The 15823-nt window shown below is 30.5% G+C and overlaps 1 protein-coding gene across 3 annotated transcripts in view; it reads left to right on the top strand.

Annotated features, from left to right (window-relative positions):
- Window positions 1-15823, top strand: part of LOC108561078 — a 43878-nt gene that overhangs the window by 7779 nt on the left and 20276 nt on the right. For 2 of the 3 annotated variants that reach the window (XM_017918863.1, XM_017918865.1), the window contains exons 2-3: window positions 520-989; window positions 2911-4263. In XM_017918863.1, coding sequence (XP_017774352.1) covers window positions 644-989; window positions 2911-4263 — 1699 coding nt within the window. In that variant the 5' untranslated portion in view covers window positions 520-643. Of the gene's footprint in view, window positions 1-519; window positions 990-2675; window positions 2856-2910; window positions 4264-15823 lie in introns of those variants that run through there. The other variant, XM_017918866.1, reaches the window with a different exon arrangement.

Here is a 15823-nt window from a genome sequence, read left to right as displayed (position 1 = left end):
AATATATTCTCCTGCATTTATTCACATTTTTTGTTTTAAAAATGTATATCGTTAATGGTGTTTCGGATTTGTTGATGGGAAATTCTGCGTAAACAATTTTACGACCTGGTTTGAAGTGAAACTCCATTACAAAAATTGAGAATGCTTTTGATTTTAATATGTTCTCATATAAAATTCAGTGAACGAATACGACGTTCTTCTATTACCGACATTTTTATGATGTTATGCGGATTTCAAGTGCTTTAATTATCTTGACCTATGGATTGATTTACAGATTTTAATATTATCTAGTGAAATAAATAATTATTTTTATATGACAACTTTAAAATCAGTTATTTTATGAGTTTAATATTGAATAGGATTTGTGATGTATTGTTTTATGTGATTATTTAATAGATTTGTATTTTATTTTGTAATGGAATGAATGCTGTAGAAATGTTGAAAGACGTTTCCTTTTAAGTAATTATGAAACAGCCAACTTTGACTAACGAATGGTTTTCTTTACTTTGCGTCTTGCAGGAAGCAGCGTGAAAAATCGTGGCGTAGGATCTGCATCGAGACGAGAAGATCATAGAAGCGAAACATCAACAGAGAAACCCTCTTTAGATGTTTTGTGTGGACTGTGGTATTATGCTAGGCGAGAATGTTGAACGGCAGACGGATCGATGAGAGGACGGGCCGCAAATCCAAGATACCCGTGCCCATTTTCAAAATGAAATCAACACTGTGTCCGCAGGAGGATCATCTGGTGATCATCCTCGAGGCGCCAGAGGCGTTCCGCAATGATGGGGATGTATCCGATTGCGGCCTGAAGAATGCACAGGAAATTTTAGCGGATTATGCGGGAAGCCGTGAGAACGATGACAACGAAGAACAAGAAGCCGACTACCACCACCATCGAAACGGATCACCGGATGCCGAAGACCTGATAACCATGTGGTCGCCTCATCAACATGCGGCTCACAACCAGCCACAAACTGATACAACAGGTAAAAGATTCGAACCTATACGAAATTAACAAACACCACATCTCCATAATTAGAAATTCCTTTATTCCACATCCAAAAGCATCTTTGAAAATCCACATCCAATTTGTAATCACATCACTATCGTATATATACCTAAAAAGGAACATAATTTTAAGTTAAATTTTAACTATTTTATGTATATATTATTAGTACAGTGGAACCTAAGTAGCAGGCGCGTAATCCGGAACTTCTCTTCTCATCGTCACTCGTTAAGCGAAATGCTCGTTTAGCGAGGTTCCACAGTATTCCAATTCCAACTTACAATTCTATTCTTTAAAAGCATTTTTTTTATTATTATTGTAATGGTCAATATAAATGAACGAAACGTAAAATATCTAATAAGGATTTTGATTAGAATTCCAAGTACGAAAACAATAAAGCATTTCTAAAAATGTTCACTGTTATAAAATATGTATGATATATTAGCCGGAGTGACGTGCATATAAATGAAAGACCATTTCGAAAAAATAAATAAAAATCAAATTATGTTTAGCTTTCCTGGTATTCGGAAATAATTCATTTCAAACTATATTGTGCGATTTATTAATAATATTACTAAAATATCATATTGATTCCAACAAAGTACTCGAATTACATTCCAAAACGTTTGCGCGTAGGTTGGCATAAAAGAGAATAAATTCAGTTTATTAAATAAAATATGATATTTGATGGAAAATGTTTGCTCTCTTTTATGTCTTTTTACCTGGTACAAACAGTGGGCGTATATATTAATTGAACGTTCTTTTTGCGTCATTCAAACATTGTACTTTTGCTTTCAGAATTATATTTTAAGATTACGTCGGTATAAAAATCGCAACAATATTAAATAAGAGGGACATATTATATTTTTTTGCATAAATATATAAATAATAATCTTAAGCTTCTTACCTTCAAAGGCACGTTTTTTTCTTTGACTTCTTTTAATTATTGTTTCAATTATCCGGTAATATTTTTATAGTTACCTGCAATTTATTTTTGTTTAAAAAAAAACTATTTTTATTACTTATTTAAAATAAAAATTCAAGCAAATAAACAGGAAATCTTAAATTCACTTATTTATTTATTTTTTCTAATTTATTATGTCAAATAATAAATATTATTGTTTGTTATAATGAAACTATTTATTAAAAACAATTAAAATGTATTCAGATACATTTTAATAACAAGTAATAATAAGAAATAATCTTTTGATGCAGTATACAATGATAAACTTTCAAAGAAACTTTAGGTTTCTTTTCAATACTTTTTTAGCAACTTTTTTATTTTTATTATACTTTTGAATTTTGTCGCCAAAAGAGGCTTAAATGGCTTAAAGAAATTTTGAGAAAATATTTATATGTTATTTATTTAACTTATTCGCAATGGTAAGTGTTAATTAACTTACTATTATATTTTAATGATATAAATAAATTATTTCCATTATTTATATTTTAAATACGTTGCTAATTTGTATAAATATACAAAAATTTGATGACAAAATGAAACTAAAAATACATCTTTTAGTTAAATAAATATATTGTGTTTTATAGTACTTTGATAATTGAAATGTGATTAAAAATGTAATGGAATTGAAAATGTTTTATTGATGCTAACATGAATTTATTGATGCTATTTTTTATGTGATTGGATGAAAATGTAATTAAAAATTGAATGAAATGCTTTTTTGGGGGAGTAAGTGAGTGAGTAGGAGAGAGGTTTGAATGAAATTGGGAACAATTAATCGGGGCCAGTTTAGATTTATTGATAGTATTGACCTGAGTAGAGAAACGTGAGTAAGTTGTAGTCTGGTGATTGATGAATGCAGCGGAGTGGCAATGGGTGTAGGAGGTACAGTTATACATATCGTAGGTCCCCTCCTTACTACTCATGTTTTTGTTTATAGAGAAGCCAAGACACGTGGCCCCATGTCCCAGAGCAAACGGTGACACAGTGGATAGACACGAAGGTTACCAGTCTCGTTCTCCATCGCCCATCGAGAGGCCGGTCGCTTTAGCAGCGCATAACAGCAATTACATGAAGCAGTCGGAACAGCAGACGCGAATGACGACGATCCACATGCCCACGGCGACGGTGGCAATAGCAACCCAAGAAGAGGAGGAGGAGGAAGACGAGAATGAAGATGGAGAAGAGTTGAATGTTGGTGGACCCGTTGAAGATGGTTGCGATGCGCGCGTGTGTTCAGTAGGAGGACAGACATCGATCGGCGTCGGCGTCGTCGCGGTCTGCGCATCGACGGCGTCGGGGTGCAGTCGCGTCTCGGACGCCCCGGCCTCCGCACCGCACCAGCAGCAGCAGCAGATAACATCGAGCATATCACCAAACCTAGGACCCAACAACAACAGTGAAAGTGAAACCAGTGAAAGTGCACCTCCACCGGACATCTTGGACACGATCCGATCGCTGGAAGCACACACACAGCCCTACACCCAATCAGATTTTAGTCTAGAATTCATCCAGACTATTCGCCAACTGAAAGATGACACCGCAAGGGATGAAGTCTTGTCTAGCAAAAACTTGAACCGCCGCACCGAGGGCCGCTTGAAGAATCTTGAACTGAAACTTCTTAAGGCCGGAATAGTGGATGCTAAAAAACAGGTGGTCGATAAAGACGCCAATGAGAACCTATTAATCTGCGAATTCGATCCGAAATGCTTTCCTCAGCAACTTGACTACAGTGACTTCATTTACTACGATGAGCTTGAAATGAACAATAACAATTGTAGTAACGGCAACAGTAGCAGCAACAACAACATGGGTACGGATAGTGAACGGAAGCAGCACAATCCGGACCGCAACAAGCTGCGATCTCTTCTGAAGGAGCCGGGTCCAAGTACTAAGCTGCAAACGAACCGAGTCGTCTTCAACGAGGACAAGAATGAATTCTTCGACGCCGATTACATAATTCTAATTCGCGAGGACTGCGACTATGATGAGGAAGAGGACGATGGTGTCTGTACGTGCAATCAGCACGAGATGGTCAGGCTCACATGCTGCGAACAGAATTGCAATTGCGGAGGACCATACGACTCTGGATACGAGCAAACACCGCAGAGCCCAAAATTTGCTCCTCCTTTGGAATTTGTGGACGCCGTCACGCTCAGTCCCCCAGAAGGCTATAAAGACATGGAACTTGGAGAGCAGCAGCTCCTGGCTCTTCAGCAAATCACCCGACGGGGACAAATTCCCACGGCGACAGCTGTTTGCAAAGAATGTAGCCTAGAACACGACGAAGATGGTGAGTTCACCTATTCTATATATTTCAGAGCGCACCTTTTCAGCGAGCAAAAGCTAAAAATATTCCATAGCAACAATTATGAGTAATACCTTTTCCGAACCAAATATTTAATCTATTAATGTCGCACTTATTTTAAAGCAAATAAATTTAATCGCTCCTATTTAACAAAATAATGCGTTCAAACTATGATAACTAATTCTGCGAAACGCAATTTACCAAATAGGTAAATATCATTGCACTAACTAAATATAGGTTCAGATAATTAATAATAACATTTCAATACTTTTGACCTAATTTATCAGAACAAAGTACAATATAACAATTTCTTAAGAAGAAGCTAAACACATTTATAAATATATAAATATTATTGATATTCAATTTATATAATCTAATTTGCTTAGTTATACGCGATACAATATATGGTTTCTATTCTTGAAAAATAAACTTAATTTGTTGATTTTCTGTATTTTCTTATAGATAAATGACAAAATTATTATTTTTCACATTATATAATTATTAAAATAAACATTAATTACAGCAATTAAAAATATCCACTTTGTGATTGGTATCTGTTATATACAAAATTTATGTTTGCAGGAAAACTTTATTCGCAGATTACAAAATGTCTACCTATTTCATTAAAATCGAAAAATTTTCGTTAATTATATATATATATTGTATGAAACATTATATTGTTAAAAAATATTCACTTATCTTGAAGTAAATACTTGGTCACACTTTCACATCAATATTTAATTAAACTTTTTTTTAAATATATATAAAAAGTATTGATTTGAAACATATTTCGTTATTATATATAAACTTTTGTTATCAAATTTATTACTTACTTTTATTAGAGTCACATGAACATCATATTATTTACAAATATATTCTAATTAGTAAAGTTATGTTGGTGTTATAACATTACTACAATGTTTATAATGTGCAGTATATTAAGTTAATATTCATATATAATAAATTATTCAGAATGTATAATAAGGATTAGTTACAAATATTGCTCAATAACTACAGGATATTGATTTTCTGTCACAACTATTAACGTGAAAAGTAGTTAATTTTTCTTAGAAATTACTTGTTTTCTGTTGAAATTACTATGTGTTTATAAAGAAGATGAAAGTATTTATTTGAAATTAACCGTCCTGGACAGTATGCAGCTATTGATCATTAGCCATGTAAATCATTTATTAGCCATTCTTTTGTTTGACTATGCTAATATTGGGCATTGTCCAGGTTAAGTCATCGGCGTTCTGCTCGTCTGTGCGTGTACTTATTGTGAATTGTATGATTGTATGTGTGTGTGTGTATACGTTTATGTGCATGTATACGTTTGTGTGTGTTGTCCGTGTGGGTGTCGAAGTGCGTGTAAGCATTCGGAATTGAATGGGCTTGGCACTCTCTGTGCAAAGACTCCTCCGGTCCCGTTCGTAAATCCCGTGGGCGCGTGCCATTATCCTGACCATAATTGACAAGCATACTAATCAAGATCACGTAAACGAAACATTTCAATCGCACACGAAATTCAAACCGAATACGTGCGCCAACTTTCCTCGTCCTACTCATCATCCAACTCGTACTGCCGCTTTTCCTCCTCCACCTCCAATTAAATCGCTAAATACCCGACAACTCACACAAAGTTCGCGGTTTGCTGCCAAAATACACGTCCGACTAACTTTAGCGTATAGCCTTAACCACAGCTCACGGGCTAAAAGCTTACCACGGTTCTCCTGCTTATCACACTACCGAACGTTTCAAATTAGCGCATTAATACGAACATTAAAATACTAAGTCGCATAAGAAACAAATTTCAAATTGAAATTGTGTTCTTATTTCTACTTAAAACATAATAATATAAAATTACTTTTTGTTAGTTTCTGAACTAAATAAATATTTTTTGAATTAGAATTTGGTGCAAATTTAGTAAAAAAAATACTAATTTTGACGTACATTTTGACAACATCCAAGTTATATGAAGTATATCCATTTTTTCATTACTGAACTAGTTTCCAACAAGCAGAAGACTGTTTCGAGTTATTATTTGTATAAAGAGGCTTTATAACAAGTATATAATATTATGTGTTGGATTGTTAGTTTCATAATATAATTGTTCCAATCCTTTGTTCTACAAAATCGATAGTTATTTGAGTTTAACTTTAATAATCCTAACGTATATTAGGATTATTTTTTAGAAAAAAAATGATATAAAAATATTCACGATGTCAATCAGAACTGAACAATAACCAAATTATGAAGATTGTTTCCAGTTACAATTTGTGTATAGAGCCTTCAAAGCATGCAAATCCAACAGAAAGAAACATGTTATCCGTTTTGCTTCAATTCTACGTAAAAATGATATGAATATCAACGCGAGATTTAATAATCAATTTGTTTCATAGATGTACATTCTGTAATTCTTCAATCTTAAATATTGATAATTATTTCTGCGTTTTAAGTACAATATTAAATGTCTTAATTAGAGAAGGAATATATATATAAAAAATATTTTGATGACGTTTATCTGAAATTGAAAAATAAATCGCAAGTCTTGGTAATTGATAATTTCCGATAGATTTATTCGATTCCAGTCGAGCAAAACTCCGACCGCAGCCTTTTTCCTCCATTGATTTTTCGTTTTTTTTTCCATTAAACTGGAATCGAGCAAGTGTAAATTGAACGTCAAACTTCTAAATTCCGGAATTATCTATCTAAATCGAATGTCGCAAGATTGAGCTTCGGATTAAAGGACACAAACTACCGCACGTCTGGTTTACTTCCATTGTACCTTTTCAACACATCAGGTTACTGAAAACGATATTGCTTTTATTGAAGTTAAAGTTATTATCTAATAAGTTGTATGTTACAGTACATATTTCTGATATTATTGTATTATTTTAATTGGTGAAAGTATTGCAGAGTTAGAGTAATTTTAAAACTCGGATGCTTAATGGAGCCGAACAAAGTGGAGGGTATAAAATGAAACGAGTCGAAAGTATTTCCTTTGCGAAGATAACCCCGATAGCAACGTAGGTATTATTCAGACGTTTATGGTAAAATATATGGATTCTCGGAGCAACCCACGCAAACATTCATAGTTGGAGTATAGAATGCGATGTATAAAACTGGCTCCATTGAAACGTGCCTCGACGTAATTTAAAAATGAATGGTTGAATTTGCGAAAAATCAATACTAGCAAGTATTTGTTTTTATCGTGTACACAGAAGCGCTCGCAAAACAAAAAAAAATGATTATGAATGTTTGAATAATCGTTGATTGCTTTCCAAGCGTTATTTGCCCATCGAATATCGTTGGCTTTCTTCGTTGCCAGCTATGATTCTGCTTCAATTGAAAGGAAATATTAACGTAGTTTATAACAAAATCGCTTTGTTTTTTACCGTTGTGTGAAAATTGTGATTACCTGAAAACTAACCAAATTAAATTTATCCAATATAATCTTTTTTAAGTGGACAATTTGCGACTACAATAACCTTCAAGTTAATACTCTCACGTCTTAATTAATAATTTCCAGAGTTGTAGCAATTATCTGGATCTGTGACTTCTTTTCCCGAGCGCACAATGGACTCGGAACATCCCTCTAGATAAGTGCTTTATTGTTTCCATTCAGCGGAGAATTAAGAAAGTTAAGGTTATATCTAACTCTTTGATCCGATTGATAACGTATAGGGGAAAGTTTCGAAGAAAATAATTACCAACGTTTTGCTATCGGTCTGGTTAACGATGCGTTTGCCATCGGTAATTGAAACGAGCGATAAACCAACATTATCCGCAAAACTCATCGAAATAACAGATTTTGGAATAATTTCCGATATTTGCATTCGGATCGATTATCGCATTCATTGTAGCCCCATAATATATTTACATACATTTCGTATCCCATAAACTAGTATTCAAGTGATGGGATATTGCTTTGTAAATGGAACTTTGTTCACGCACATTATTCATTACACTAATACGTGACACTACATTATGAAATTATTCTCTAATATTTACATTACTCTATTAGCTTTTACATATAAACCCAATTATTACAATAATCAAATTAAATAATCTTTTAAAAGTTAAGCAATTCTTAAATCACCCAGTATCACCAAAAACAGGTCAATGAAAATGTCGAAGAAAACCTTCTTAAATTTATATAATATTGATTATGTAATAAAATCTGTTTAAAATATAATATTATTTTTGAACTGTAATGTAACAGCATAAAGCTTATTGTTATAGCATAAAGCCATTGTTAAACTTCACTGCTCGTTCCTCTAATATATTCATAACATAAACCTATAAAATACGCATACTTTTTCAAATTAATTCAATTAATCTATAATTATATAATAAAATTGGTCTTCACTGAATATGGATGAAACTTATTATGTATTTACATTGATTTAAAGAAATATACAAAAATAGCATTTAAATACATTATTAATAATTATTGAAATTAAAAAGTATCGATTAAACTTTTATAATATTATAATATAGGTTTTCAATTAATTTGCATGAAACTTTGAATTTTGTAAAACAAGAATAGAATTTTCTTTGATGATAAAAATATATATAAAACACAAACGGTTTTATTATAATTAATTTATTATATTAAAGTAATTATTTAAATTAGTAAACAAAATATATGATGGTATTAATACTTTGAGCTTCAAGAGAATTACGTAATTAATAAAGATTTAATTGGCATTAAATGCGAATGTATATGTGATAAATAATATGATAAATCGTTAGCAAACATTGTAGTATGAAATATTGACCACGCGATTTTGTTTAATACGTTTGGTCCATTTATGGCGCACAATAATATTCATTGATTATCCGAAACGATTCGAATCGTGAAGCATGCGAACGTTTCCAAAGATAATTAAGATAAGATACAGGAGGGCTTTAAGTTCTCTTTGGAATACTTGAGTGTTTTGCCATTAAAGATAATGTGAGTCAGCTTCGAGGAATGACTACATTCCTGTGGCGCTTGCTCTTTTCTAATTACAATACAATTATTCCAATAACCATTGTGGATAAATTTCATAATTGCAGCGTATTGCATAATTCCGCAGTTGCTTAACGCCGCGCACTTTATTTACTCTGCTTACCATTAATCGTTGGACTCTTGCTGTGAAATGGTAATAGCGAGAATTTACTATAATAGATATACGTGTTGCTTTCTTTTTCAACTTATTCTCAAGAAGCGATAGTTTGCGAAGTCATTATTATTTTTGTGCGAATTCAATGCGGAAAAGAAATGCAGTCCGTCTGAATGGATTTTTCTTTTAGAATTGTTAAAAGCATCGATCTCATTATTTTTTGGTAGTTGGAAGATCAAAACTATAACATTTGAGATCTCTTTGAATAAATTGAAATATTTTAATTAATAATTTAAAAAAAAACATTTGAACATATTTTCCGAAGTTTTTTTTGCTGATTTATTAATAATTTGTTATATTGTATAAAAGTTTTCAATATTATAATAATGATGAAACAATATTTCAAATCAATATTTTAATATAACATATTTGCAAAGTCATTATTTGGTGAGCTTTCTATATGAAAATAGCACACAATGGATATATCTTCGGTTTCATAGCATAAGATTGAGAGATGGAAAATATTTTATTGCATCTAAAAATCAATACTATAAATGTTGTTTATTTTTTCATTTATAAGTCTTGAATAAATTTATAGAAAATTTGAATTCATTTACATTTAGAAGTAATTATTTGGTGAGCGTTCTTCATAGAAATAAGTGCATAGCAAGTAACAATATTTCTGAGATATTTCCAGGCTCATTAGTTGTGGAAAGATTTTAAAACGGAAGTTCTCAAGTTTGCATTTCATTGTTTTGTTTGTTATATTTTTATTATTTAAACTATAATTTTATGCATAAATATATTTCAAATTTTAAGTAAGAATCCTACTAATGTTATTAATAACAAGTGTAAATTACTATTAATTAAAAAGAAATCAATTTATAATTAATTGTTTCATTGTGTTGCAGAGGCGATAAATAATTAATTATAAGATAATTGTATTTAATTAGAATACGAGGAGTAGATAAGGTTTCCAGCCGAGATTTCCCTATCAAAGTGATTGCATTAAAACTTTTATTTAACGTCGAACGTCTTTTGTGTTGATTATGGCTCAGTCTCAGTCTTGGACATAATGGAAGAGGTTCTATGGTCTCGTGCAGAGTTGAAAGTACCAGCAGCCATTCTGGTGGTAGTAGTAGTACGCTGTTCATTTAACGACGATCCAATTTTACTTTTTAATCGGCTACTTTGGAAACCGTTAGTGCGCTTAGTTTTACCGCATTCTGTCTGCCATACTTTCCAGCCACAATTCGCTTCGTGCCACGCATAATATTTTATATTCCATTCTTTTGAGATTGATTCACCAGTGAATTCCCACAAAATAATCGAATATTTAGAGTTTTTTCATAAGAATTTAAGTGTCGGTTTTAGTTAAGTGAATTTGGATTACCTTGTTTATTCGGTATGATTATAAATATACAAATGTAAGTTTATCATATTATTCCATAAAATAATTAAAATAGTTTAAAATTCTTCTATATTTAAACATTTCATTGATTTGGTTCAACAATATTCGAATATCTGGCTTTTCTTCGTAATAATAAAAGTATTAGTTATAGTTCAGTGAACTTTCGTTACTTTGCTTTATACAATATAATTTTAAACATACACTTATAATATGAAATTCAATAGACTACAATTTTATAAATCAAACGAAATTCGTTTCGTGCCAGGAAAAATTGTTTAAATTCCATCCTTTTGAATTGATTTAACAGTGAATTCCTACCAAAAATGAATTATCTGGTATTTTTCACGTAACATTAATAAAACCAATGTAAGTCGGACGGAATATGAATACTGGAAATACTTAAATTTATGCAATCATGTATGTATTTTAATAATGTTTCAGAATTATATAAACAAGTTTAAAGCGTAAAATCCAACGTCGGCCGCAGTTTTAATCTGGTTTACAAAATGATATATTTCTCAAAGCTAGGAAACTTTGAGCATTTCATCCCAGGAAATTTAATAAATTAACTAAAAACATATCTGGTTATTTATAATACGTATTTATATACTTATAATTTATTACCTTACATGTTGAAACTTATATTTATTTTGTTATTAAATTGTTTATAAAAATATAAATACTATAAATAATACCTTCCTATATTTAGCTTGGATAGTTCTGATTTGAAAAATAAATGTTTTATATATATACCCATGGTTCATCAGGAATAGACAAATACACGAAGATATTCATATAAATATGGTTGAGGATACAATAGCAACATTTAGTAGTAGATACCAAGATAGTCTGGAGTCACATACTAATGTTCTGGAACCACAAACAGGCTGAAGCGTTGCAAACCACTAGATTTAGTATAAAGATTTAAGTAATTATTAATGTTCAAATCATCATAATGATAACTATCCACCGGGAAAGATTATCCATTTAATGTTAACCGCGATCTTAAATTTACTCAATGTTCACATTGATGAACAGATTGTGAATAAAATTATACGACACAAAAAAAAAATATATACAATTAAGTCTCTTTACGATTTCGATTAAGCTTCAAAAACTCGGTTTATCCGCATTATGCGAATTATTGTTGTATTTAAGAAAAACAATACATAAATATCAGAGTATCAAAGGTTATTGACCAAGTATATATAAATAATAGAAAATTGCTTAAAATGTATTTGTATTTTATTATTAAAGAAGTTAACTTGGAAGTAACTGAAAGTTATTTGCGATCGATCTGAAAGTCGGATGAAATGTTGCGCGTAATTTACATTTGATTAAATAAGTTTTGACATCATCTTTCACGTACATACTCTCAAAGAGGCAACAAATGCTTAATTTATTAAGAACCATATTCTGGCATCTTCTAATTATATCAAATTAAGATATTCTTCTCTGTTCCAACTTTCCAAAATTCTTATCTTACTACATTTTTAGAATTTTGTTCGTATGTCCGGAAGTTCGTAAGTCGGGGGAATTATTTTAATTAGCTAATGTATTTTATCCATCCAGGTTAAAATTATATACTTAATTTACTCTAATCAATGTAGAATCTTCATTATTATTAAATCTACTAACATAATGAAAATCCTATAATTAATTTAATTACAGGCGCGTTATTGTTCTTATTATATTTCATTCATATTGCATTATTATCAGAAAATTAGCTTATTTTTGAATTATTTATCATTAAAAGAAGACGAGGAATTACATATATTATAAAAGGATACATCTTACTTCTCTGTTCGAGTATATATATTAAATACTATAATTTATAATAAAACATATAAAATTAAGTAATCAAGTACAAAAATATACCTCACGATATTATATCAATCTGTATTTTATATAGTCCGGTTTGAAATTTTCAAAATAAACCATATTATTTAAAATTACGTAATTTTTATTGAATAATGTTTGCAATTTTTATATTAGTATTAAGTGGAGTGTAACAATTTTTAAATAAACTATTTATAGAAACAACTTTCTATTTCCGAAACATTTCGCTGAATACAATCCTAAAATAATACAATTTCTAGACAAAAATAGTTTGAAATTAATTTTAAATATACAAATTTAAAAATTTTCTTTATTGCGAGAAGAAGACTTAAAGCAATTCTCATAGAAATGATACAGAAATAGAAAGTTTTTTTTTCTTAAAAAAGGCAAATTGATTGAACATTTACTTTGCAATTTTAAAATAATTTCCGGCAATTTTTTTTTATGAAAGTAATTTTATATATTCAAGTTTCAAATATTCATTGCTGAGTATATTTTTTGTACGTTTTTATGCAACAGCAAATTACAAAGCAAGTATTTAATCAATTTGCAAACGATGCGCAAATAGTCTATTTACGTAACACCGTAGGAATTGCGTTATTTAAAGTTTCTTTGAACAATGCAGATGAGGAAGTACAATCAGTGAGCGCTAAATGAAATACTTTGGAACGCTCGAGAGATCACACAAAGGAAATACGTTCTTAAACATTTCCACCCATTTTAATTTCGACCACAGCCTTTTTTTTCTCTTCTCCTTTAATTTAAGTCAATATGTACACACTCAAAATGGTAGATCTAATATAAGTTACATAGTAGGTTTCGTTCATTTTTTTTTAACTTACAATCAGTCAATAATTACTATACTTTTACTACTTGTTATTACCTTAAATTTGATTATTTATAATGGAAGATCTGTTTATTCTTTACTTTTAAAGAGATTTGTGATGTAATAATATATGTGGTTACGTGTTAGAAGGGAATCCGTACAATTTATCGGACGGTCAACAAACCCTAATAAAATGCGGCTCAATCCTTTTTATGCCACATTCGTTTGCGTTTGCTGAAGGACCTGGAAACACGGTTTCTGCTCCTGAAACATTTATTTTTACCAATTTAAAACCCAATTTATTACTTATATATTTACTCCGTTTCTGCCATATAGTTATTAGTAAAATAAGAAGTGAAGAAACAAGTTTAATCAAACAACAAATCCTAATAAAATGTGGCTCAATCTTTTTTATGCCACATTCGTTTGCGATGGCTGAAGGACCTAGAAAAACTGTTTCTGCTCCTGAAACATTTATGTTCACCAATTTAAAACCCAATTTATTACTTACATATTTCCTCCAATCAATAAAACACGTTTGATATTTTCTTGTTTTGATTAGTTCTTTATTAATATATTATAAAGTTATTTTTATTTAAACACTTCTATTATTAGTTCAGATTTTTACCAACGCAAATGTTTCTACCCTATAGTTATTAGTAAAATAAGAAGTGAAGAAACGAGCTTAATCAAACAACAAATACTAATAAAATGCGGCTCAATCCTTTTTATGCCACATTCCTTTGCGTTTGCTGGAGGACCTGAAAACACGGTTTCTGCTCTTGAAACATTTATGTTTAACAATTTAAAACCCTATTTATTACTTACATATTTCCTCCAATCAATAAAATACGTTTGATATTTTCTTGTTTTGATTAGTTATTTATTAATATAATATAAAGTTATTTTTATTTAAACACTTCTATTATTAGTTCAAGTTTTGACCAACGCAAATGTTTCCACCCTATAGTTATTAGTAAAATAAGAAGTGAAGAAACGAGCTTAATCAAACAACAAATACTAATAAAATGCGGCTCAATCCTTTTTATGCCACATTCGTTTGCGTTTGCTGGAGGACCTGGAAACACGATTTCTGCTCCTGAAACATTTATGTTTACCAATTTAAAACCCAATTTATTACTTATATATTTACTCCAATCAATAAAATACGCTTGATATTTTCCTGTTTTGATTAGTTCTTTATTAATATATTATAAAGTTATTTTTATTTAAACACTTTTATTATTAGTCCATATTTTGAATAACGCAAATGTTTCTGCCCTATAGTTATTAGTAAAATAAGAAATGAAGAAACGAGTTTAATCAAACAACAAATCCTAATAAAATGCGACTCAATCCTTTTTATGCCACATTCGTTTGCGTTTGCTGGAGGACCTGGAAACACGGTTTCTGCTCCTGAAACATTTATGTTTACCAATTTAAAACCCAATTTATTACTTATATATTTACTCCAATCAATAAAATACGCTTGATATTATCCTATTTTGATTAGTTCTTTATTAATATATTATAAAGTTATTTTTGATCAACGCAAGTGTTTCTTCGCTGCAGTTATAAGTAAAATAAGAAGTGAAGAAATGAGCTTAATTTCGTTTTATTATCAGCGAAATAAATATCGTAAGTAATCGATTTTATACTGATAATGCAGTCATTCCTCGGTTAACCTCATTATCGGAGGGATTGATATAAAGAAGTCCGCAATTGCCTGAAAACATTAATAGTTCTTGGAAGGAAGTCACTTAGACTTTTTTTTACGAAAGAAGGTATTGGCCATAGTATTTTTACCTTAATCTGAAGTTATCTTGTAAATAAACTATTCGTTAATCGAGGTATAACATTATTAAAAATACTGATAGTATTGAAAGTAATTGTTAATAATAATTAATATATTTAAAATACTAACTAAAGAGTATATTTACAAATGTTGAAAAACGCATATCTAATAAATAGTAGCCAATAAATCGTATATTTAATTATACATGAAGTGACACGTGAAATCTATGAAAACCTAAATCTATTGGTAATTAATAACACCTATTGACGATAATTAATCTAATGGATTCCAGTTTTTTTGCTAAGCTTAAGATATACATTACGTAAGTTGAAACCGGCTTGGAAGCTTGTTTCACAAACTAATCGGATCGTGTCGAAAACTTTCGGCATTAACCCACATGGAGGATCTTTTTAACATTTTGGATTAATTAATTAGTTGTAAATCTAATATACCCATAAACTCGACAAGAAAATACAAAATACAAGTTTCTGACGTTAAAGTGAAATCAGCCGCCTTAAAAAATATTCTTTGTTTAATGTTACCAATTAAGTATTCTGCGGTCTGAC

Source organism: Nicrophorus vespilloides, unplaced genomic scaffold (assembly GCF_001412225.1).
Source record: "Nicrophorus vespilloides isolate i.1.1-1 unplaced genomic scaffold, Nicve_v1.0, whole genome shotgun sequence".
Lineage (NCBI taxonomy): Eukaryota > Metazoa > Arthropoda > Insecta > Coleoptera > Silphidae > Nicrophorus > Nicrophorus vespilloides.
Note: the sequence above shows the minus strand (reverse complement) of the source record. Positions and strands in the feature narration are given on the sequence as shown.